The sequence below is a fragment of the Paramormyrops kingsleyae genome, chromosome 7 (assembly GCF_048594095.1).
Source record: "Paramormyrops kingsleyae isolate MSU_618 chromosome 7, PKINGS_0.4, whole genome shotgun sequence".
Lineage (NCBI taxonomy): Eukaryota > Metazoa > Chordata > Actinopteri > Osteoglossiformes > Mormyridae > Paramormyrops > Paramormyrops kingsleyae.
In genome coordinates, this window is record NC_132803.1 from 30,128,644 (window position 1) to 30,153,431 (window position 24,788).

At 44.4% G+C, this 24,788-nt stretch overlaps 2 protein-coding genes across 10 annotated transcripts in view; one reads left to right on the forward strand and one right to left on the reverse strand.

Moving 5' to 3' along the window:
• Positions 1-213: 213 nt before the first annotated feature.
• On the reverse strand, positions 214-11,745 carry ciz1a (cdkn1a interacting zinc finger protein 1a). Of its 5 annotated transcripts, none has more exons than XM_023811102.2 (17): positions 11,684-11,745; positions 11,503-11,580; positions 10,954-11,097; positions 10,519-10,658; positions 9,029-9,195; positions 7,374-7,476; positions 7,052-7,139; positions 6,600-6,688; positions 6,050-6,189; positions 5,594-5,800; positions 5,375-5,505; positions 4,640-4,700; positions 4,174-4,287; positions 3,357-3,473; positions 3,139-3,217; positions 2,858-2,979; positions 214-2,236 (listed from the first exon to the last, which is right to left on the reverse strand). In XM_023811102.2, the coding sequence occupies exons 3-17, from the start codon at positions 11,070-11,072 to the stop codon at positions 2,147-2,149; spliced, it is 1,767 nt and encodes a 588-aa protein (XP_023666870.2). In that variant the 5' UTR covers positions 11,073-11,097; positions 11,503-11,580; positions 11,684-11,745; the 3' UTR covers positions 214-2,146. The 5 variants fall into 5 exon arrangements, with proteins under 5 accessions (XP_023666870.2, XP_023666868.2, XP_023666871.2 ...); XM_023811100.2 differs by having other exon boundaries at positions 10,954-11,102; XM_023811103.2 differs by lacking the exon at positions 11,684-11,745 and having other exon boundaries at positions 6,119-6,189; positions 10,954-11,102; positions 11,503-11,677.
• A 3,138-nt stretch (positions 11,746-14,883) lies between these two features.
• Positions 14,884-24,788, forward strand: part of dnm1a (dynamin 1a) — a 57,264-nt gene continuing 47,359 nt past the window's right edge. For 4 of the 5 annotated variants that reach the window (XM_023811062.2, XM_023811059.2, XM_072714750.1 and 1 more), the window contains exon 1: positions 14,885-15,371. In XM_023811062.2, the coding sequence (XP_023666830.1) occupies positions 15,211-15,371 (161 nt within the window). In that variant the 5' untranslated portion in view covers positions 14,885-15,210. Of the gene's footprint in view, positions 15,372-24,788 lie in introns of all 5 variants that reach the window. The other variant, XM_023811060.2, reaches the window with a different exon arrangement.

Below are 24,788 nucleotides of genomic sequence, written 5' to 3' on the forward strand. Positions count from 1 at the left end.
AACTGTTGTATCATGTAATACCTAAAATATAATGAATTATTTAAGAAGTTTTTTTTTTCTTTTAGGAAAGGGATGTCGAGCGGAACTGCTTTGTTTTCAGTTTGAAGTGCTTAACTACACCATACATCCACGCAATTTTAAATAACAGCATCAACTTTGCTCACTGTAGCTTGTTCAGATATTTTTATGCAAATTAATGACACAGACAGGAAGTGTGATGAATGTCCTGTGATTTAAAAAAGGAATTCTAAACACACACCTTCTTTTACAATCATTTTGAGCATAAAAATACATTATACGAAAACCGTGCAGAATTATATTAATTCTTGTAGTCAAGCATATGGCCCCTTTGGGGCACAGAAATCTGACGTGTATCCAGTGTTTTTCTTTCTGTATTAATGTGTCATTAGCACCTATCCAGATGGCCTCACTAAATCTAGTGAAGTGTGATTAGAGCTTAAGGCAGATTTACCCTGGAATCATTACGTACTTCACTATGGGAGCTCTGCACGCAGCCTGATTGGTCAGTTAAACATTCTGTCGTATAACAAAGCTGTTAAGCTTTACTGCTACCCAAGGAAAGAAGTTCCTGTGGGTCCCAGTAGGTCCACTGTCCTTTTCCATCTTTAGTGAGTAACGATGCCCTATTTGGACTCGGTCTCATTACCATACTGGATCATACTCTTAAGCTTCAGTGGATTTAAATGACAACCCAACGGCACATTCCTGTCCTTGGCTGTGTGGTTATAGCTGTGCTACAAACAGATCCATTCTGCGAGCCATAATGACCTCTGGTGTGTATATTAGGTACAACAAAATTCAAAGGTTCAAAACTAAAGGATAACTAGGATATCGTCCGGTCAGGACAGGGGTAGCTCAGAATGATCAAGACTAATTTTTAAAAAGGTTGTTTTCTACTTCGATATTGCTGTTAGAGGTTACCTGGATTAATGGTTGAATGTATAGTTCTTGGTGCTGGTGCCACTGCACTTGGAACCATCTTGGAAAAAAGCAGATTCTGTCACTGAGGAATGTACTTGATGTCCTGGTATATAGTAGTATATTTGTTATCCCACGTTGTGTATTCATGATCACCGGTAAATTATTTGAATACTGGTATATATCCTTGTTGTTTGCGGAACATGTCTAAAGATGTATTCATTTTTTTGACAATTCTGAGTACCTCAAGTTCCTGAAATGGGTTTTAAAAATCACAAAGCAACACCGGGGTTGTAGATTTCATACAGCAAGCTTGATGTGTGACCATTGCAGCTTTTTTTTTTTGCAAATTTTCAGCCGGCCATCAAATTCTGACAAGTCCTCCATCATCCATGCATTAAATGATGACCTCAGCACAGCAGATGGTCTAGACTGGCATGTTACTCCAGGCAACCATAGCGAATCAGAATCCGTAAGTGCATCTAGATCAATGTTTTCAACTCCACCCTAAGTAATCTGAAATAGTGCCTTGGTAACCATACAGAGTCATGGAGATCAGTGCAGATATTTTTTGTTTAGCTCAGAGTTCAGGGGCTCCACAGTCTACAGCTATGGTACAGAAACACAATTATACCCATCACCACAAAAAATATGCAACAGCTACACGCCAATGTGACTGATGAATTAAATCAGCTGAATTTATGTCATACAAGAGGCCACGGCTCGACGTGTCCTGCCTAAAGTTCCACCCAGCCTGTGGGTCAGTAATTCTTAAAGGGTTCTCTTGGGTTCCGTACAGCTACACTCTAAAATGTTCTTTTAGCATCACAGAAACACAACTCAATTACCTACTAAGTTCGTTCTTGCTACATGCAGTATGCTTCCGGTCTGGCCTTTCACTGCATTGACCAGCATTCTTTGCTCCTGGGGGGCTACCTGTTACAGTTCCCACCTTGAGGAGCATACCCTCTCTCCAGCTTCCAACTCTGATATGTGGGAGGCAGCAGAAGGGGTCCATCACCCTCCTGTAAGAGCCTGCTTGCAGCCATGGAACTAACAGCTGCAGAGTGTCCCTGCAGCCCTCACCTCCAAGTCATTTGAGCTCATCAGTCGGGAGCAGGGGTGGGTGTGGCCAGAGAGCAGCCTATCAGAGCACATGCTGGCGTCGTCACCCCCATCCAGGTCTCAATTCACACTACCCTTTGTACTATTGGCTGCTTCTTGGTCGCCCAGGTGCTGGTTGTTGGTCGTTTGCTGTGCTACTGCATGAGATCTGCTTCCTCAGGGTTCTGTATTTCTGTCGGAAGTGGAGAGACATCAGAAGAGAACATGGCACAGAATCTGCTATGACTGGTAAGCAGGGCCCTTATCAGACAATGTATTTTAACAAGGTTTTGAATCAGGCTGGGTATTGCCAACTAGCCCACGATAAAATACTTATCACAATACCAGTATCACAATTGAATTCTGATGATTAACACTGCAATATTGAAATAATGGAACTACTGAAATTTAAAACACACCAAATTGAATTTGTAGGCATTAATAGTCATTCAGCTAGTTCAGCTATTACTGTTTAAATAAAGTCAAAGTTGCACATTTCTGTTTTTAAAACAGCAAATGTAGAAAAAAATATAGAATGAAACACTTGTGTATTTCAGAGGTATTTCACTGTTTTTTTGCATTGTAGTGCACTTAGCATAGGTTACACAAACAGCATATTTTGAATCAGCAAATGATGAAAAAATGCATAATAAAACATCCTCTACTCCCATCTGCTGGTGTTACACAGTACTGCAATAAATAAGATTAATTGCCCTGTTGATAAAGCTCTAGTTCCTGTTGCAGCAACTTAACTTAATGAAATCCCAGTTCAGTTAATATTTGTTTAAGGGGGCTGTCACTGTTTTCCTCCCACCTGCACGTTCTTGAAGTGTCTTTGAGACTTGCAGTGGGACGACCAGACCGTGGAGTTAAAGTCGTAAAACTTGTGACACAGGCGGCAGAGGAAGCCCGATACCGGCACCATGAAGCTGGGGCCTGGGACAGCGCATGAAGACCGGGGGCAAATGCATAAACAAACATTATTATTCTGATCGTGATTAAACATTCTCAGACCTAACAAAAACATCCTTTACTTTTTACTAAGTTTGCGTGGCTGGTAGAAAACGGTGCCCCCTAGTGTCATGAGGCACTCACCATACTGTGTGTCTTGGTCATATTCTTCATTGTCACCCATATCTTCTAGGGTAACCTCTTTTTCAGAATTGATTCCTTCCTGGTGTTAAAGGAGACAGGAGGAGTAACACCCACACAGTAACTGCTTTTTACAGTTAATTTAGACTGTATTAGGTTATTGTTCTCAGCTGCATGCTTGTGTAATGTGTTTGCATCCGTATCACTACTTGCACCCTTGCCTGGCTGTGGAAGCTGCCTTCATCCTCCTCATCTTCACTAGCCTCTTCCTCATAGTCTTCCTCTACCGATCCCTCTGCACCATCAGCCAAGCTGGTGGCTCCGCCCTCCTCATGCAGCTGCAAAGTTACGAATTGGAAAATTAAGGGGAAATAAAAGATTGTTTACAACTCACAAGTTCATTCAATAATACATTTGACAAATGTTTGTTCATGGGCCCTAAATGTTTGTTCAGCGGCCAGAAAAAGTGACCATTTGAATTTAAATCAGCAAATATTTAAGAGCCAATGACTGGATCACTGTTACAGCTCAGCAACGTTATGCAGCAATAAAGTGAAATCAGCAGGTTATGCCTCCATCCATCGTCAATGGATTTTTTCTTCCCTGTTGGCATGGGCATATTCCAGGATGAGAATGTCAAGATTCATCAGGTTCGAATTGTCAAAGAGTGATTCAGGAAGCATGAGGAATCATTTTCACATATGAATTGCCCACCAATTGAGTCTTGACCTTAACCTCATTGAAAGTCTTTGGGATGTGCTGAAGGAGGCTTTACGGAGTGGTTCAACTCAGTTGTTAGCACAAGATCTTGATGAGAAATGAATGCAAATCTGCGTGAAAATTAATGTTTCCACTTGCTTATGCAACATCTCAACAATGCCATGACAAATGTGCAGCATAATGAAAGCTAAAGGCGGTTCAATGAAATATTCAAATGGTGACTTTTTTTTTGGCTGGGCTGTGTGCAATTATTTGCTGCACACAAGTTCATTCTTGAGACGCGCACAGGGCATCACACGCACACACAGAGCCCCTCACCGCCAGCATCCTCTGCTGGTGGTCCAGTGACTCCATGTGCTTCATAAACCTGTAAGGAGTTTGGAAACGCAGTCTGCAGACGGTGCAGGAGAGGCAGGCGAAGCGACTGGCAAGCTGTCCACAAGGAAGAAGGAGAGAAAGGCTTTGAGATTCTCTTCTGGACTCCAGGCACAAAAGCATTATCAGTTAGCAATATATCGCTATTTGACACTTAGCTTTAAGTGTTGCCCCTCCCCCTCATTTACATATTTACAGTAATGTAATAACCTATAATTCTACTTAATACTATTTCAAAAAATGCCACAAACAAGTCTTGGATTTATCTAGGGGTTGACCCTGCCACTTCAGTGACAGGGGGGCAGGTCTTTAACCACTGCGCCACCTGCTGCCCAGCCTTCCCCTCTGCATGCCCCCCCCCCTTCTCGGCCCTCATCCTGAGCTCCCTGCTCCTCTGGCGCTCGCTCACGTTGCTAGCGAGGTGGGCCTGGCACGTGGAGTGCCATTTCTTCAAGCCTGGTTTTTCCTCCCTGCAACAGAAACAGTATAAACATCAGAGGTGGAAATTTCAGGTCCAGAAAGTAAAAATCCAGACCAAGATTTTGTTTCAACCAACCGGTTGAGCATAAAGAGTCAGAGTCACAGAGTACTCAACTGGTTGGTTGAAACAAAACCTTGGTCTGGATTTTTACTTTCTGGACCTGAAATTTCCACCCCTGACAAACATCACTAAATAATCTCACGTTATAGTCGTACTGATATCCTGTCCTCTGTCAAGGCTCCAGGCTGACCCAGAAATATATACACTACCAGTGAAAAGTCTGGACACACCTACTGAAAACAATTTGGTTTTTCATCAAGATAAGGAGGTTATGCAGTAAGTATTATCTGAACAAGAAAAGAAATGGAGTGCTGTGACAGATAACCTGCCCCCACAATCCCCACCTCCCGTCCTAAACCCTATAGAGCTGGTTTGGGTTGGGATGAAGAGTAACTGCAGGATAGCCAACTTGGGCTTTTACTGTAAGATAAATGCATTAAAAGCAGGTGTGTCTAGACTTTTGACTGGTCCTGTAAGTGGTTATGGAAGATGGGTGGATGAATGGAAAGATGGATGGTACAGCTGTAGGGGGTGTAGCTGCCTGGCCCTATGACGCTCCGTCAGGCCCGGGGGGAGGTGGGGGGAGCGGTGGTGGACACTAACCCTTCTCCACACATCCCCAGCAGCGACTCCTGGACGTGGGGCAGCAGAGTCACCAGGCAGGCGCTGCTCGCATGCTGGATTTCCATCATGCGCCGCTGGTGGACCAGGCCGGTCATGTGACTCTGGAAGCTCTGCCGGAGACATTCAGGTCACAAACAGGTCGGGAGGTCGTGGGCAGGATAAGGGACAGCAGCTTGGTTGCCTTCCACAGAGCCACACCTGCTGGGTGAAGCAGGCGATGCTGCAGATATAACAGAAGAACCTCCTGGAGGCGTCTCCACTCGTCTTCCCATTCTCATCTGGGGCTTCCGCGAGGGGTGCCGTGCCCTCTCTGTCCTCCGGGGGCGCCCCCGGCCCTACGGCGAACGCACAGCTCCCGTTATCCGGCTGTAAGGCAGCGTCACGGGATGCTGCTCCGCTAAGCACCTGAGGAGGGCAAAAAAAAAAAAATCAATAAGGACAGTATGCTCCAGAAATACAAAATGGTTCGGGCAGTGTATTCAGGTCCATGGTAACCATGGCGATGATAAGAGAAACAAAGGAAGATGTTGCTCAGCTCCCAAGCAGGAAACACAGTGGGTCCATAACAGGAGCTGGACTTGTGTTGTCCAAGGACTATGGGTTCAAACTTCGGAAAGTGGCTTAGGGCAAAACATTCAGTTCCTTCAAACATACGAATAACGTCGCGGTCGTGGATTTTGGCTCCAGCCTGACTCTTCCCGCTTCCCGACATGCTGCACTCACTCCTGCCGCTTTGCTCTCCTCCGCGGCCTCTGGTCCAGCTGTGCTTCCTCCCTCAACCTGGACTGCTCCACCTAGACGGCCCAAAAATGAGGGATAGAAAGACGAAAACGCCTAACTGCTATGAAGGACCGACTATCCTGATTTAAGGTCAGCAGTTAAAACTAATAAAAATACAAATTTTCTGGCTTTAAAGAGATATTACCTGTTACCCTGACCACGATAAGCAGTTATAAGACTGATGTTATGAGCCAAATATTTCTGCAGATCGCAGGTTAAATGTACAACAATAATGAATATTCCCTTTGGCACAGTGCTGGATCTTTCTGAAGAGTTAATCGATTTGCTCCCATTCAGCTGCAGACAGCCTCAGACTGGCCTCTTCAGGGAGATGGACATTAGGGGTCTGAGGATCTCAGCCAGAGCCTGACGCACAAAAGGTGCCCCCCCACCTCCGCACACAGACTCTGTCTACGGCACGCACCTCTGGGATCGCTGACCTCCCCAGGGCTCTTGCACCCCGTTCCTGGGTCGGCTCCGGGCCGTGGGGGCTGCTCTGCCTGCACCTCAGGCCTGGGGACAGAGGAGGAGCAGAGTGAGGAGCAGAGTGAGGAGCAGCAGGAGAAGCAGAGTGAGGAGCAGCAGGAGGAGCAGCGCGAGCTCAAAGGAGAACCAAGCGTCAGATTCCAATTCCGTAAACCATCTATTCGACACAGTACCTGGGCTCCCTCCCAAGCTTAATTACAAACGCCGGTTCCATTTAATCAGTACAGCTATTTGCATGAATATAGATCAATGTCTGGTGAACGTTATTCTGAGCACGCTCTGATCACTCGCAGCTCCATCTCCTGGGAAGGCTTCGCCCCAGGAGCCTAACAGGTCTCTCAGGTCTGCACCTTTATCTGAAATTCAACATGGGAGTCGGGTCCCGTTTACCTTTCGCTCCTCTGCTTCTTCGTGGGAGGCTCTTCCTGTTGCCGTGGCGAGGGCTGTGTCTGTGCTCCCGGTACTGCCACCACCTCCTCTGTCAGGCCGGAGGAGAGGAGTGATATGCAAATCTACTTTAGTCTATAATGACTGCATGACTCCCTGGGTGAATTAGCTGCCAACGCTAGCTTGCTGCTCTAGGTGTTTAACGCGCTCTAGACTCTCAACCAGGAGACACATGGGTAAAAATATAAAAACTCTCATTATGTAAAGGAGACAGGGAGGAGGAATTGGAGCAGTGCTTTCAGTCACCCTGCAGGGGGTACAGTACCTCTGCAGACGGTCCTGTCCACAGTGCCCCCGTCTGTGCCAGCTACCCGCACCGCTGGCTGCTCACTCTCACGCATCCTCTCCAGCTGCCGTGCCGCAAAGTCCTGTAAGGAGAAGGAGAACATCCAGTTCCCAGACATCACAGCAGCAAGAGACCAAGTTGCCCCATTCTCAGAAGCAGTGTTTCCTAGCCCAGTCTACAGGTACCCACAGACGGCCCATGTTTTTGCTCCCTCCCAGCTCCCTGCCAGACAGTCCACATCACTGCTCCCTCCCAGACAGTCCACATCACTGCTCCTTCCCAGACAGTCCACATCACTGCTCCCTCCCAGCTCCGCCAGACAGTCCACATCACTGCTCCCTCCCAGCTCCCTGCCAGACAGGCCACATCACTGCTCCCTCCCAGCTCCATGCCAGACAGTCCACATCACTGCTCCCTGCCAGACAGGCCACATCACTGCTCCCTCCCAGCTCCCTGCCAGACAGGCCACATCACTGCTCCCTCCCAGCTCCCTGCCAGACAGGCCACATCACTGCTCCCTCCCAGCTCCCTGCCAGACAGTCCACATCAATGCTTCCTCCCAGCTCCCAGTAGGTAAAACCTGGACTGTCTGGGGCTCCCGAGGACCGGATTGGGAAGCACTGCTCCAAAGGAAAGAAACACCTGTTATTCCTCTTTTCTGAAAAGCTATATGAGTAGATTGAAAAACCTACTTCATGGTGAAAATGCCCACAGAACATGAGAATGAGAGGATGGAATAGGGTGATTTTTATCGATGTGAGATTAAATAATCATTCGGTTCTCTAACCTGGATTAGCCAAACCATCAGATAACAGGACAGATCTATTATGGCTGTGTATACTGCCTACCTCACATGTACGGTGCTTTGGACAAAAGTATATGCTAAACAAATATAAATGTAGAATGTAAGAGCGACTACATCACAAGTCGGATAATTACTGGTTCTACTGTTCAAACTAACTTTTGAGACCTACAGATAGCCAGTAACTTACCAAGGTAGAAAATGTTTAATTTAATCCATCCATCCATCTTCTGTAACCTCTTGTCCTATTCAGAGTCACGGGAGGTCCAGAGCCGGTCCCAGAAATTATGGCCACAAGGCAGGGAACAACCCAGGATGGGGCACCAACCCATCTCAGGGCACACTCACACACCATTCACTCTCACTCTCACTCACACTCACACACCATTCACACACACACACACACACCAAGGGCAATTTGATAACTCCAATTAATTTCAGCATGTTTTTGGACTGGGGGGGGAAAGTGGAGGACGCAGAGGAAACCCCACAATGTCACTGCGCCACCATGCCACCCACTTTTAATTTTAATTATTGAATTGAATTGAAATTAAAAATATTTAAAAATTGATATAATCCAGAGTCTATGTGACCCCGCACTGGATAAGTGACAGAAAGACGGATGGATGGAGAATCAGATCCAGACCGCCCTGCTTATCTGTTAGCTTTGGTTAGAGCTTAAATCTGTCTGACAGGTGAGGTTGACATTCACCAAAAATGTCTATGTACAGAGGGCTGAGGGGCACTTTAGAGACGATGAGGAATGAGCTGGAAACTTTGCTCTGACTGAGGCCCAGTGTAAGCACAGGGTTCATAAGGGCTGGGGCCTCACATTGCTGCGGTAGCGAGTGTGGGGGTGCACGGTACGGGCAGGGAATCCCGCCAGGGGGGTCTTGTTGGTGACAGCCAGTGGAACTGGGCCAAGGAGGGAGGGTCTCACCCCCACCGGGAAGAATTGTGGGAATTGGTGTCCTCCCATCGCAAACCCCCGTATATTACCTAAGCGGGAGAAAACAAGGAAAGCAGGAAGGAGAGGAGGCCGGAAGTCATTATTTACTGTTTCTCAACCCTCACTGTACACTCAGAAACATGCTCAACTGATGAAGGGCATTCTAGCTTTACGTGCCTGTTTCAGGTTTTTGTATAATTGCCCAGAGACATTCTGGGTAACTCAGAGTAAATTAAAATATAGTATACAGCAGTGGTCTCACTGTTTAGTGAAAGCTGTATATTGGGACGGTATATTTTATTAATAAATGGGGGGGTTGTTACATTCTACCCACTGTTATACACCTGAAATGAATAAGATAAAATGATTTGTGTTCATTACATTTACTTATTTAGCGGATATTTTTACCCAAAGTCACACATTTTTTGAGAAAGTGCAGTCAGACAGTCCCCGGAGCAACCGGGGGTTAAGGGCCTTGCTCAAAGGCCCAACAGTGAAATCACTCTGCCAACCCTAGGATTTGAACCAGCGACCTTCCGATCACAGGCATAATCCAAACTCACTGAGACACACACCTCCCGTCAGCTCCCTGGCTCAAGTAGTAAAATGATCAGAACCCTGCTGACCGTGACTGATACAGACCAGGAGGGCAGGAGAGTCAGTGCCGATACAGTGCCCCCTACAGGCTCGGCAGGTAGCTGCGGGCTAGCCGTGTCTCCAGAGCACAGTGCGACCTGCAGTGTATGACGGTGGGCTCACCTTGGCTTTGGAAGAGACGTTAGGCTGCAGCAGACAGACTGATACAGTTGGGGGGGAGGTGGTTTGTGAAACCAGCCGAGGGGGACCCTTACTCACCCCCCACTGGTTGGCAAAATGGGGGTCATGAGTCTCTGGCATTTATTTTGGGGGTTTAAAAATTCAAAATTCAAGAAAGAAATCTAAGGCAATAACTGTTGTTAATATTGCAGTTATAATACCTGGATATATATATATATATATATACACACACACACACACACACATATAATGCCTGGAGATGTCAAACAGGTTCTGGATATGGTCATAATATTCCTGTAGGAGGAGTAGTAGGCTAAGATGTATTAAAACAATTTAAAGTGCCAAATCATGCCAAATAACCCGTCATGACAGGCAATGATTAAGCTTCATGTTCATATACAGCAGGGTTCCCCAATTCTGGTCCTGGGGGGCCAGCATCCAACACAGTTTGCAGATTTCCCTGCTCACACACACCTACTAAACCTGGCAATTAGTTGATTAAGGTGTGTTTGAGCAGAGAACTGTGTTGGATCCTGGCCCTCCGGGACCGGAAAGGGGGAGCTCTGATATACAGTATGGTGAAACCAAGGACAAACCTTGGACCTGCTGCATCAGCAAAGCTCCCTGTAGCATGGGATTTGGGGCGATGATGGCAGCTGGTGTGGTACGGCCCAGGCCGACCACTTGGGCCGGGGGCGGTGGTGGAAGCACTGGGACAGCCAGCGGCCTGCTGGTCCTGGACAAGAGCAAGGAGACACAATGTGCTCTTACAACAAATTTATACTTCCAAATAATTTCAGAGCTTGTCTGGTTTTCACACTGGATAATTTTACTTCTGTGTACAGGCTATGCGGGTATAATGTAACTTCAGATGTTCACCACTGAAGTGGCCAGTTACCATACTTAACAAGGCAAATTTGGTGACTCAGCTGGTAATTAACGACTGTCTCAATCAGCTATGTACTTTCAACATTACATGATAGAGCCTGGTTTACATAATTTGGAACCGGGCACCGTCTTAAGAGGCTCACCGGCCTCCCTGGTACTGATGTGGGACGTGATGCGACGGCGCCACCTGTGGAGGCGGCGGGTGCTGCTGGAACAATTGCTGGAGCTGCCGGAGATGCTGCTGCTGGTGAGGAGTGAACATCCTGATTGATCGCGTTTGCAAGCCGCTATACTGTAAAAAAAAATCAATCAATCAATCAAACAAGCAAACAATTTTCACCTGGATCCTGATGGGGGACATTTTTGAAGTTTTTGTGATTTTTTCCCCGTGCTTAATAGTTCATTTTTAAAATATCAGAAACTACCTCTGGCCGGTAACTACTCACTAACAACTTCGCCCATTTCGTGACAATCGGGCAAAGATCCGCTACCTAATTAAACTTCAACAGATACCTCCACCGCAGATAAGATTTCTAGGTAGGAAGTTTCACGTTACAGTACTTAACCGATTTGGTGCTAATAATCGGAAACCGCCTGTCTTTTATGATTTAAACAGACAAACCCAAAACGAAACTACGGATCGTTTTCTGAGCTACCCCGACAAATAAAAGGTCGACTTTTTTGATGATCACCTGTAACTGTTAATCACGCCTCTACCTCTGCTGGGAGCGGCTGACACAGACACGCGGCTTGGACATTCATAAAGCTGGCTGCAATAAAAACGGAGATATTATTATTCTATTTTAAATAAATCGGATCTTGACGTTTTCCCTACTGTTTCCGTGATTATGTCGTTGAATTATTCTAACATACCGGTATTATCGCAGACACTTTGCTGCACCGGCAAGATAAAAACATCTCAAGCCTCTGTTGTGTTTATTTGCGCTTTTATATGTCGCCCCCTTTTGTCACGGAGGTTAAAACGCAGCACATAATGCCGGTAACTCAGTTTGGGGGCGATGTTGCTGGGCCTTGTGTCACTGATTATTTTTTATCCCCCTGGATTTTGTTTTTGCGTGGCACTGAGCTAAACCAAGCAGTGATTGATGTCGCACGGCAATGCCATCCATCATTAGTTTCAAGCTGTCTGTTCTTTTGTGGACTATTCTTGGAAGTACCCGACCGCATGTATTTTCAGGCAAGAAACACCGAATCACTGAAATTTAATGGTGGTAGGACCAGAAAAAAAAAGTTGTCTGACGAGGTCTTAGGAGGGAGACGAGCTGTAGCACCACTTATCAAGGTGCCTAAATTGACGTTAAAATACACCTCTAAGCAGCATTTGCCTTAAGTAGCCTAATTTAACAAACGACACCATTCACAAGCATAAAACTGTATCCTGAAAATGTATAGTTGTACTTATCTGGTCTGATATGTAAGCAAAGCTAACTGTTAGTTTAGCTTTAAATGTATGAAATATTTAAACGCCCTGTAATATTTCAGCACCATGGACAGATCATTAATCTAAACTGTTACCTTTGTTTTATCCGTCCACCCACCTATTTACCGTACCTGCTTCTATTCGCCCAAGTTCCATAAATTTTCAATTTTTTTAGTGTGGGTGTTACTGTTTTGGTATTAACTGTAGGTGATAATATTGCAGCGCGGCGGGATTTGTATAAGTAAACAGCCCCTCCCTGTGCACTGTAAATAGCCTGGTGTTGTACTGTTGTTGTTATTAGTTGTATTTCCAGAGTGTGTCGTGTATATTTGTCCGTGTCTTGTGTGCACCCTGTCCAATCCTCGCGTGTCCTTAGCTTTGTATAAATCTCCCATCATGTGTGTACCTTACAGTTCAGGGTCTGCACCTCCCTGTTTCCCCAGTACATGTAGCTTGGAGCTCTTTGGCTTCCTTTTATAGTCCTTGTAAGGATTGTAATAGAAGAGCGTGTTCTTCCCGGTAGGCCAGTCTAGTCATCCTTTGCTGCTCTCGCGATACAGTATATTTTATGATCTAAATTACACATTCACTGAGTACTGTACTTTGGCTTCCTCCTGCGGTCCAAAAACGTGCAGTTTGGCAAACCGGCATCTGTAAATTGCATTGTGTATGAATGTGTACCTTCTGATAAGCTGCCACCTTCCCAGCGTGACCGCTGATGGATCCGTGAATTGCTTTGTTTTTTATACTGACACTAACCAATAAAAACATGGCGAAGTGTATAAGGACTTGTGTTGTGATTCCAGTGCGATGTCATAGTGCCAGTGATGTGAGATGAGCTCACCTGTTGGTTCAGGCATTTGCTGCACACAAATAGCAGTTCAGACACCAACTCAGACACAGTGAAAATTGTGCAGTGTCATGAGTCACTGAAGAGGAGGCTGGCATACAGTGAAAGTGCCAAGAGAGCTGGGGAAGGAAAAAAGGGAAGTGAGACAACAATTATGAGAAGAAAATGGTAGTGAAGGGAGTGATAGAGACAGATGGTGAAGGGAAGAGAGATCAAAGGTGGACGGTGGTGGAACCTAAAAAAGATAGTGATGGAGGTGTGAGGGAAGAGTAGGAGAGTACAGAAGTAGAAGAAAAAGAAAGATGAAAAGTGGAGTCTGACGGACAAGTTGACAGATTACAGTCCCACAGAGATAGGACATGGAGGAAATCCAGAACGAGGACTTTCATGATGCCTTAAACAGCTTTCATGGAAGCAAATGGCAGAATTCTAGTGAAAGCCTGTGGCAAAAACAAAGTGGCAGCCAACAAAATGCTCTATAGAACATTCCAAAAAGCAATTGGAAATGACCACCCATATGGTAACCTTTAAAAACAACGTTCAATCTCCCAGTGACACCAGTGTGTTTGGCATGAGGCGGTGATCCTGGTGGAAGTGCGCTTAGAGGCCCTAATAAAACCTTTATGTGAGTCAATTAACCTTTCTGGAGGGAGAAGATGGATAGATGCAGATATGTCTATCTAAAAAGTGGAGCGAAAGCTGACGTGGCAGCTGGGCCCAGAGAGACAACAAGAGCGATGACAGAGGGAAAATAAATGGGAGGAGATCTCAAGGTATCATTAACTGTATTATATATACATTATAATATACAAATAGTGATGATTACAAGACTCCAGTGGGCCACTTCACTAAGTTGGAGGAAGGAAATGAAGGGGGACAAAAATCAGGCAGAAGGATCAAGAGCAGAGATAGCTTGATGACAGACATAAGCACATTTAGTTAGATCCACAAATATCACCATGGTAATAGACTATGTTAAAAGTAATTAATGAATACTAATAAATATACAATATTCTGTCCCTCATATCTGTCAGAGAAATAAAGCAGTAATGAAGACTTTTGCAGTGTTTGCCAATGTATATTTTACTATTCAATATTTAGTATTAACGTATTACATTAACATTACAAAGTGTCAAATAAAATAGGAGTGTATGAGAGAGCTTTAGGGCGTGGAGGAGGCAGCAGCTCAAGTTGCAATTAGTTCATTTCAAATTGCAGGTCAGTGTTGTTATTCCTATATATGTTTATGAACAAACACAAGGGAAAATGCGCCGGTACAGAAAAAAGCTGCGAATTAAAGGGTAGCAACAGTTAAATGTCCCTGGTCCCCTCTTATTGGTTATCTGCAAGCAGCTGCTTAAATTAAAAGGTCCCATCACTTTACATAAGTCAGGACAGTAATGTGACAAAACACTCCTACAATGTGTCTTGCTATTTACAGATCCATCCATCCATCCATCTTCTATAATTGCTTGTCCAATTCAGTCATGCATATCAGCTGCATGATGCTTCTGTAATAAATAAAAATAAATAAATAATAAATATAGTACTTAAGTTACTTACGCTTAGTCATTTTACATTTTGAACTGTTTTAGCACCATTAAACTTTATTCTATTTTTATTTTTTTATTACCCATTTGTATAAAAGGTTAGTGAAGATAGTTAGCAAACGGCACAACCATTGCCAATTAAAATACAAGGCACGCAGACTTTACGGTAACAATAAGCATTGTCACATTACCCAGCATGCCTGGAGGTTTTCGCTGCAGCGTCACTCCGCCCCCTAGCGGAGCAGAAGCGGCTGCGCCGGAATCTCCCACTTTATTGTGAGGAAAGCAGAGATCATCCCTTTCGCTTGCCTCACAGACAGCACGGAGGGAGAAGCGGGGGAGGTGAAGAGTAACATTTTCTACGGAGGGTACGCCGGTAGAGGGTAATCAATGAAGACGCATGCAAAAATAAAATAGACGGCGGAGGTTGAAAGCATTCATACCGTGACACTCTGACAGCTGTAACAGGGGTGAAAATAGGGATAGGTGTTTATTTAAGAGGCAAGCGGTCTTTCTATTAGTGGCATTATAAGAAAGATTCGTCCGCACCTTTGCAAAGATGGGTAACCGGGGAATGGAGGACCTGATTCCTCTGGTAAACAAACTACAGGATGCCTTCTCTGCTATCGGACAAAACGCCAACCTAGATCTCCCCCAGATCGCTGTTGTCGGTGGTCAAAGTGCCGGGAAAAGCTCCGTACTGGAGAACTTCGTAGGCAAGTAAGTGTTTCCGTCTTCCCGCATTGAACAGAAAAGCACATCATTTAACACCTGCAATCACTAATCACTGAATCCTCCCCCTAAACGTTCCGTAATACTGGAGTTTACAAGCTAAAAAATGTATTTGCGACCTTACAGTGATATTGACCGTCGCAAATGTTGATTGATTGCAGCAGAGACATTAGTTCTCCGTCCCCGAAGTCGCGCACATCACCGTTCTCTCGCAGCGCAGTCTGCAGGACAGAGATTATTTTGTTACATAAACTGTAACCTTCTGGATGACTGCCAAAGTGACATGACACAACACAAAAAAATATAATACACCGTAATGCAATGTCTTTCTTTTGGGATCCGTCACATTGCATTGCATCGTTCCATTTACATCGAATGTAGGACTGTTTCTAACCAAGGTCACGCATGTGGTCACGGAGCGCAATGTCGCCATTAGAAATTATGGGAAAAAAGATATACAGTATAAAATGTGGGAAATGCCTGAAATGACCTCGTTACTTGTTTGTTTGTCTATGTATGTATTTATTTATTTATTTATTTATTTGGTGAGGGTGGTGTCGTCCAGGTGATTCTTGTCTATTCGCTGGAGTACCTGCTGTCACGGTTTTTTTTCTTTTCTTACATCATGTTTCCAGTGCAATTAATATGCTCAGTGATCTCACAGTGAATATCCCAGCGTTTAATCCTCCCAGACACGTGCAGCTTTGTGTATCTTTATTAAACTTTAAGATGCATTCAATTCTGCAATAAAAATGCTAAATCATTGTAATATTTCTAGCTGTTTTCGTAGGATGGCATCTGTCTTGGCGCACAAGAATAGATTCAGTTTATTTGAAAGACTCAGGTTATTTGAAATAAGAACAACGATAATGATAATAAAAAATCTGCATGCTATGTATTGCAGAAGGGTGAATCCGTTACGAGCCACTGATGAAACCCCGGGCGTCGTATATTTTTATTTTCGTGGGCTGGTCACCGCTGTTTGCGCTTTTTGGGTACGTCGTAAACCGAAGATCCAAGCACGTATAAAACACATGCATGACATACAGAGCATTAAAGACGTTCACGTTTTTAAATTCTAGCTGCCATTTTCTTATTACTGAAAAGGCAAACAATGATTAGAGTCAATGTTTGTTAAGCGCTGACCTTCAGTTATTTAACAAAGCGGCCGAGGACAGACGCTTGAAGTGGCCCCGTTAGGGCAGCTTTGGCAATAAGGCAGGATCGTTATGGAGGTTTACCCGGAGGTCACCTCGGCATCCTTTGATGCGCAGGCTGGGCTGCCCGATGATGCGCTCAGCGTGACCTTGCGGGAGGAGGAACGACGCGCCCAGAGGCACAGTATCCCTGTTATGTCGTGCTGTGCACAAAGCAAGACACTTTCATATGATTTTCACTCCTACGCACGTTGCCCTGTGTTTTCAGAAGCTCTCTGATTTTTCTTTATCTTTAAATATCTAAAATTAAACATCTTAAGCGAAGAGTCATGCTTGTACTTCAGTAAATCTTTGAATGTGATTGAGTGATTAACAAATTTATTACGAACTATAATGGTGAAATAGAAGAAAATTAAAGAATTGATGGTGAATACGTGTAAACAATTGTTGAATAATAGTAAAAATTTATTTGTTCACACAGAAGGTGTATAACAAGCAGCGAAATAGATAGGTATTTTTGCGCGTTTTGCACTGCTGTCTTTCAAATAAAACGTGCACCAGTAAACATGTGAAAATCAGTAGTCTGGGATTGTCCATGTGAAAATCAACAATGCTGTCAGATTTAATGCTAGACAATGTGTTCACTTTGTGTGTGTGTGTGTGTGTGTGTGTGTGTGTGGTGGGGTTCTATTATGAAGTAAATTGAAATATAATGTGAAATCCATAGGGTGACCAGCATTAAGTGAAATGGAAATGTATTGCTGCAATTAAGAAATGCACTCTATATTAGCTCAACCTTAAGTCTGCCAGAAGTATTTACTTGACAAGCTAATCTTCAAACAAAACCATTTTCTCTGACTGATTAGGGCATTTGTGATGGAGGCTGGATCTCATACAAACTGTGGTCGATGAATATGAATCCTTTTTTTCCACAAATGACCTATTAAGATTTATGCTATGGTATGGGGAAAATGACAGCCGATTTGCCAAAATATGTTCCTGAAATTGTTCTGCTCTATTGCTGCACGTGCTGTGGGGAATATTTATTTTAATGTAGCACTGTACAGTTGAGGTTCATTTTTTGTGTACTTACAGCTAAATCTTGAAAGTGAATTATTATATAATTCATCCACAGGAGTGGGAATCTCACTGCCTGTCGGCACCAATCTCACTCCACCCTACACAGTCATCATTTCCTTTTCAACTGCAGAAATTTCACTCTGCAATGTTCTATAATGTCAAAGATAACCGTGAACGTTCAAAGCACTGTGGGTAACAATTGATGTTCGCATTAACTGATAGATTAACTACAATTTTCCGGCAAGAACGCTAGACCTAGAAAAGACATCAGAAACAGCTTCAGCTGAAGTGTTCAATTTTGTGAGCATATTACAGTATACGCAACATTTTTAAGAACAAAGATGGCTTCTCTCAGCTTCCTTTATTCTCTGTCTTTCTGCACTACAGCCAGAAGTCTCTTCCACTTTCCCCCCAGCATCCATTGACCTGTATGTGTGGTTGTGTATACACATCCATGGAAAAAATTGAGACCACAGCACAATCTTCTGTTTCACTCATTTCTCAATTTATGGAGGTCTGTCTGTGAGGAAATATATATATATATATATATATATATATATATATATATATATATATATATACATACACACACACACACACACACACACACACACAGTGGTACCTCGGTTCTCGAACTCACTAGAACTCGAATTTCTTGAAAGTGGAACAAACCAGTTTGACCTAGAACTTGATCTGAATATCAGAAGTCGAACCGTGAACGCTGACCTAATATAAATTGTACATGCCAGGAAATGAGTCACAATGCAATGCAATTCTTACTTGAATGCCTTCTTCACAGACTGGACGATTAACCAAATAAAGCAGCGCAACATTACAGTAACTAACAATAAATAAACCACTAACTTACGTGTACTATTAGAGCATTTATGTCATTTATTTAAACTTTATTTTACCAGGTAAATTAACTGAAAACCAGTACTCACTGCTTTACGTGATATTCGAGAGAAATAGCAGATTAAGTATCGGAACTGCCTGGGATACAAACGTCATGCGTGTAACTAAACTCTTCAGCCAATAAGAGCAAAGTTGTGTCGTCACGGAGGCGGTTCCAGTTTGTGCAGCCGGGTGAGAGGTCGCAATGCATCTAACCGTAATGCATTGCGTCAGGATCAGAATGCGTTGCTTTAAGCCAGCTGTAAGCAAGTCGAACGCACCCAATAACCGGACTGGAGAAACAAACTGAATCGCGGACTTAATATAGAGGACTAATGACAACAACCAGAAACAGCTGATCACATGGGGATCCCACACGAGGTTAACAACAACAACAACAAATTTATTTTTGTATAGCGCATTATCACAACATTACATTGTCCCAAAGCACTTTACAGCATCCCCACCCAAAGCCCCCAGTGAGTAAGCCATAGGCGACAGTGGCAAGGAAAAACTCCCTAGAAGGAAGAAACCTTGGGAGGGACCAGACTCAAAGGGGGAGTTAAGGAGGGGGCGTGGCACACGGAAGGAGCAGATGATTGGGGCAGGACAGGGGTAATGTTGGGATAAGATCTTTATCGTTTTGGAAGCCATTAAGAAAAAAAATGCTCTTCTTGTTTTATCCTGTTCATTTTGTGTTTAAATGCTAAAAAAAACAAAACATATTTAGGTGTAATTTTGGGGGGCCGGGAAGCAATTAATTGGTTTTCCATTATTTCTTAAGGGAAAAATTCGATCAGAACTCGAACTTTTTAGGATTCGATCCGGAGTTAGAAACGGATTAAGTTCGAGAAATGAGGTACCACTGTATATATATATATTTTTTTTTTTTGCAAACTCCAGTGTGGCTCTTCCATGCTTTTCATTAATGAAGGGCTTCTTATGGGACTTCAGTCCTGCTTCTAGGAGCCTGATATGAACTGTCCTAGCAGAGCACCTCACACTTGCACTTAATGTTTCCCATTCCTTTTGAAGGTCACTCGATGTCATCCTGCGATTCATCAGTAACTGTTGAATAAGTTAACAGTCATCTCTGGCATTAGAAAGTCGTTTCTGCCCTCTACCTGGCTGGTTTCTGGTGTCTCCTGCTATGCCTTATTCTTGTGCACTGCTGTTTTAGACATTTTGAACCGGTAAGCAACCATGCTGCTCAAAGTAGCCTTCTGCCATCTGAACCAGGATTAAACCAGGATTAAAAAATTCAGACTTGTTTAAAGAGTGGTCTCTTAGTTTCATCCATGGCTATACATTTCAGCCTGGTCCCACCCTTTTTGGCCCTTCTCTCATACAGTACTTGTGGCCTCTCTTCCTGTAGTCCCTTCCTGGCTCCATCTCTCATGGGGAGCCATTTAATTCCCTCGCCAGAAGCTATAATCTGATGTCCGTCGTTAAGCTTCTTGCTGTTGAGCCTTTTACTTTTAATAGAAACTGGCAGTGGGTTGGGGGACTCTTATTTTGGCAGAGTGAGTCTGGGGCCCTGTCTTGACACTCACAACAAGGGTTTTAGGTCTGCTTCAACTATATTGCCCCTGAAAATGGCCTGCTCAGTCTTTCCCCCCTCCAATTTATTGACTGCATTCCAATTGCCTGCTTATGCTTCTGTATCTGGTGTTGCTTTGTCTGTAGGTGGCAAAATGGTTAAGCTGCAATCAACTAAATGATTAATCAATGAATGAATCAATGGATGAATCAATCAATAATTTTCCCAAGTGACTTCTTTTAAACATGCAGAAATTTTTGCAAGGCTACCAGTACACTGGGTCTAGACACATACTCTAGTGTAATCGCCATCCATGCAGAGAAACCAAATTGCATGTTGCACCTTGATTAAAATATGCAGCCAGGAAGTACTATGTCAGAAATAAAGTGTTCGGAAGCAAATTTATGGTACCACTGTTCTCTAACTGGAGGTGATTTGTTTGTTCCGTTTTAGAAGGCGTTCTCTTGTGAGAAGACGATTAATGAAGCTTCTGGGCAGAGGAACAGTCGCTTGATTTCGGCGATGTGTTCTGAGATCTAATTACAGCATCTATTCAGAATTTGCTCTTCTGATTTGTAACGTATAATTAAGTAGGATTGTGGGCCTTGCTTACTGTGTATGTGTACATACTAAAGTGTGGTTATAACCTGTGGGGGAAACAGGTGCAAAATGTGTTAAGTAAACGTGCAGGAGTTTAAATCTGAAACTTTCATTATGCGAAAGGTACCTATGAGTGCTATTCAGATTGTGTATATATGCTGGAGTTAGTAGTTTCACTACTTACATTAATAATCCCTGAGGCAAAGGAGAGGGTGACACTGTGGCCCAGTGGTTAGCGCTGTTGCTGTCTCTGCCGTGGCTCCATGTGGGCGGAGTTTGCATGTCCTCCTGAGCTGTGTCCGAATTCAGGGGCTGCATCCTTCGGTGGACATAGTCTATGAAGTCATAGCCTTTGTGGGCTGTACTCATTGATGGTAGAATGGAAAGCATTATCAAATGGGATGGTCTGGCCGTCGCCGACTGCTCCCACCCTTACCATCGAGTCACGGAGTGCTGCTCCAATCGCCTAGTCGGACACACCCACTTTACCTCTGTGCAATGAATCTTGGGATATGTTGGGCTGTGAAGGATCCATCGGGTGTAGGATGCGTGTCAAGACCACATTTGAAGGAGCCTTCAAATGGGACGGTCATGACCCTGTCGGTCTTCGAATGCAAGGCTGCAGCCCCTGAGTTTGGACACAGTCCTCATGTTGCTGTGGGGTTTCCGGTTTCCCTCCAAGGTCTAAAAACATACCCAGGTCGATTGCAGCCCCCAAAATTGACCATAAGTTTGGTGCCCTGTGACGGCTTGGTGCCCCATCCTGGGTTGTTTTCTGCATTGTGCCTGTAGCCTCCAAGATAAAATCCAGACCCCCTGGGACCCGACGCAGGACACGTGGGCACAGAAAATGGATGCAGTCAAAGGAGATAGAGAGTGACAGAACACCAGGAGTCTAAAAGCCGCGCTGATTTACAGCATCCTTGCTATTATCTTGGTGGCACCAGTAATTACAGACAAAAAGAAAAAAATGCCATAAACTAGACATTCTGTCAGCATGCCGGAGATTGGGAACAGCTGCTGCTTTGTCATAACCACCTGCTATGCAAAAGCTTTTTATTTTGATCTTTAGTGAAAAAGGTCTATTGAGTAATATAATTTAATGAATTTATAATTTCTTAAAAACGTCCATATTAACATTGCATAAATGTCAGAAGAGCTATTTTCTTGAGCATCCTTTCTCTGTTTCCCTGCTACATTTGCACATACCCTTCCTGTCTCTTCTGATTTCCTTATGCTCCGTCGTCATGGCTACCGCATCATGTCACGCTGCAGCGAGCATCATCGATTTCACTTGCGGATGCCCTGCCAGTCCGAAAACCCATGGCCCGTCTGCACAGCACTGATGCTGTTTGCAGGAGAGCAATGCCAATCTGCCAGAATGTTCCAGAACATACTAAACCATTTGTCTTAGTTCTGGTGTTTCTCTATCCCCTGTGTGGCTCCAATTCTGAAGCCCCCTGCCCACAATGCAAAGCCCAGAGCCTTGATGCAATGCTGAAGCCTGCCTAAGCGAGAGTTAACATCCGCCAACATCCTTCTCTCCTGCTTTAAGGTCAAATTTCTGTAGAACGTCTTGCTTCATGTTACGGGTCAGCATGAGAGGGCTGTCTCGTCAATTAGTCAGCCTGTAATCCATAAAAGAAACCTTTGATTCGGATGGCAGCACCACTGTGACATCTTGCTTGCAGAGGCAGCCGGAGAACCAGCTGGTACCGCGTGCAGTGACGGTCCCAGGCAAGATGTCAGATATTCACTGAAAAGTCAGGAACTGCCGCAGCTGTACGAAATAACATCATTATGTCTGTTAGATACAGACTGTGGATTTCTACAGTGATTTTTGTACAGCCTGTAAGGCATAACCCAAATCCATCCATTATCTGTATTGAGTTGACCTGTTGTGAGTCGCAGGGAGTCTGGAGCCCATCGTGGAAGCTATGGGCACAAGGCAGAGGGAACAACACAGGATGGGGCGCCAACCCATCACAGGGCACATTCATACACCATTCACATGGGCATGGGAACTCGAATTCACTTTAACATGTTTTTGGACTGTGGGGGAGGGGACTAGAGTGCATGGAGGAAACCCCGCAACGTCATGGGGAAAACATGCAAATTCCACACACATGGAGCCATGGCAGAGACTCGAACCCTGGTGCCAGAAATGTCAGGCAACAGTGCTAACCACTGTGCCGCCATGCCACCCCTCATCATCATCATCATCAACAACAACAACAACAACACCGTCATAATAACAGCAACAACAGTGGAATTATGGTATATCTGAATGAATTTACCAGTGAAAAGCCTGGACACATCTACTGAAAATCATGGCCCTCATAATTGTAAGTAGCAACCTTAAGCAGACCTCGAGGTTATGTAGTAAGTAAGTAGTAGTGAACATGGAAAGAGATGGAGTGCTGTGACTGATGACCTGGCCCCCACAATCCCTCAACCTAAACCCTACAGAGCTGCTTTGGGATGAGTTGTATCTAACTGTAAGAGCAAGGTAGGCAACTTGTTCCCAGAACTTCTGGAAACTCCTTCAGGACTGTTGGAGAAGCATTCCAGGTGGCTACATTTGGATGCTGGTTGAAAGAAAGCCAAGAGTCTACAATACTGTCATGAAAGCAAAAGGGGGCTATTTTGAATAGTGTAAAACTTTAAGTGGCAGGATTAGTTCCTGTCCTGCCCTGGTTCACGTGTCATTTCCCCATTTGGCCAGCATGTGTCGCTGGTCATCCTGGCTCCCATTATTTCCCAGATTTGTTAGCTCCTAGTGTTTTCCTGTTCCCTTGGCCGCCTCCTGGCTTAATTGGTGAAACAGGTGGCTTTCATCCACCCTTCCTTTTTTGTCGTGGGTTCGAGGCTGGCCAGAGACCCACCCAAACTTTGTTTGTAATTTTGACTGTTTGTTTCTTTATATTCTATTCTTGGTCTGTGTATTTGTGTTAAGGTTCCTTGTAGTTCCCTGATTTTAATACTGTTTATTTCATGTCTACCTTGGCATTCTGTTCTTCTATCTGATAATTGAACTCACTTGCTCTTCGTTGCCCCTAGTTGGTAATTGTCCACACATATCCCTTTGTTAGCCCTTGTTATCTGTGTTTATTTCACTGTCTGCCCTTATTCTCCCCCTTAGTTTGGCATTGTGGTTGCTTCCCAGTCTTTGGCTCTGTTCCCTGATTGTGTTCAGTTGTGTTACATTGTGGTTGTTTCTGTGTGTTAGTTGTTAGTGTTCTGCTCCTTATTCGGTCCCCACATTTCTTTTCGCGGTAGTTTTCTTTGTGGTTACTTTTAGTTAGTTCTTGTTTCAGCTGTTATCTTTTGACCCCTCATGGTCCCCTTGTTTTCTCAGTCTCACTCTGTGCTCTGTTTTGTTATATAAGCAGATCATCCCGTCCCTGCATCATGCCGCGCGGCGTCTCTTGGTCGTTGCAATATTTTCATTTCCTCGAGGCCTTTTACTATAAGGTGTTTAATCTCGCAAAAATAGAGACTGATGCATTAAAAGCAGGTTTGTCCAGACTTTTGACTGATACTGTATATACACAGAGGATCAGGAGCCACAGTCCTCCCCCCTGAATCACTCCGGAAGGCTTGTCATTCCGTCTCTTCTCCGCCCCTGCGTACGGTTGGCGTTTCGCTAACAGCTCCTCTAGCGATTCTCCTCCGTGTCTAACAGCGTGAAGTCAGGAGGGGTGTGTTTGTGCTCGAAACCACAGGTCGCAGCCACGTCTCATTCCAGCACCCCGGACAGCTCCCCACACGCTGTGCTTTTGGAAAGCTAGGAACTCCGCTTTAGACCCTCTGCTTTTATCTTAAGCCCTTTTAGGGGAAGCAGATGGCATGGGTAGCCCCCACCTGTGAATTTGTACAAAAATCAATCCAAAATCATGCCGTTAGGCAAATTGGTGCTTCTTAAATTGTTTTTGTGTGAATGCTTTGTGATGGACATGCATCCCATCCATTATAACACCTTTGTTTTTGGGATAGACTAGTTGACCTTGTTCTGGATATAACTGGTTATGGATAATGTACACTTGTTTAGTGATACAGATTCTTAGCCAAAAGATCGCTTCCCTTCTTGCATGGCAGCAGTCGTGAAGATGGGGTGTATTCAGTGAGATATGC

Bases quoted from the DNA above. Each gene is read 5' to 3' on its own strand.
- ciz1a (XM_023811102.2), bottom strand. From the start codon at position 11,072: ATGTTCACTCCTCACCAGCAGCAGCATCTCCGGCAGCTCCAGCAATTG. The intron at 6,190-6,599 runs GTGCGTGCCGTA...TGGGCCGTCTAG, and splicing joins GGAGGTCAGCGATCCCAGAG to GTGGAGCAGTCCAGGTTGAG. The intron at 3,474-4,173 runs GTGAGGGGCTCT...GTAACTTTGCAG, and splicing joins ACCAGCAGAGGATGCTGGCG to CTGCATGAGGAGGGCGGAGC.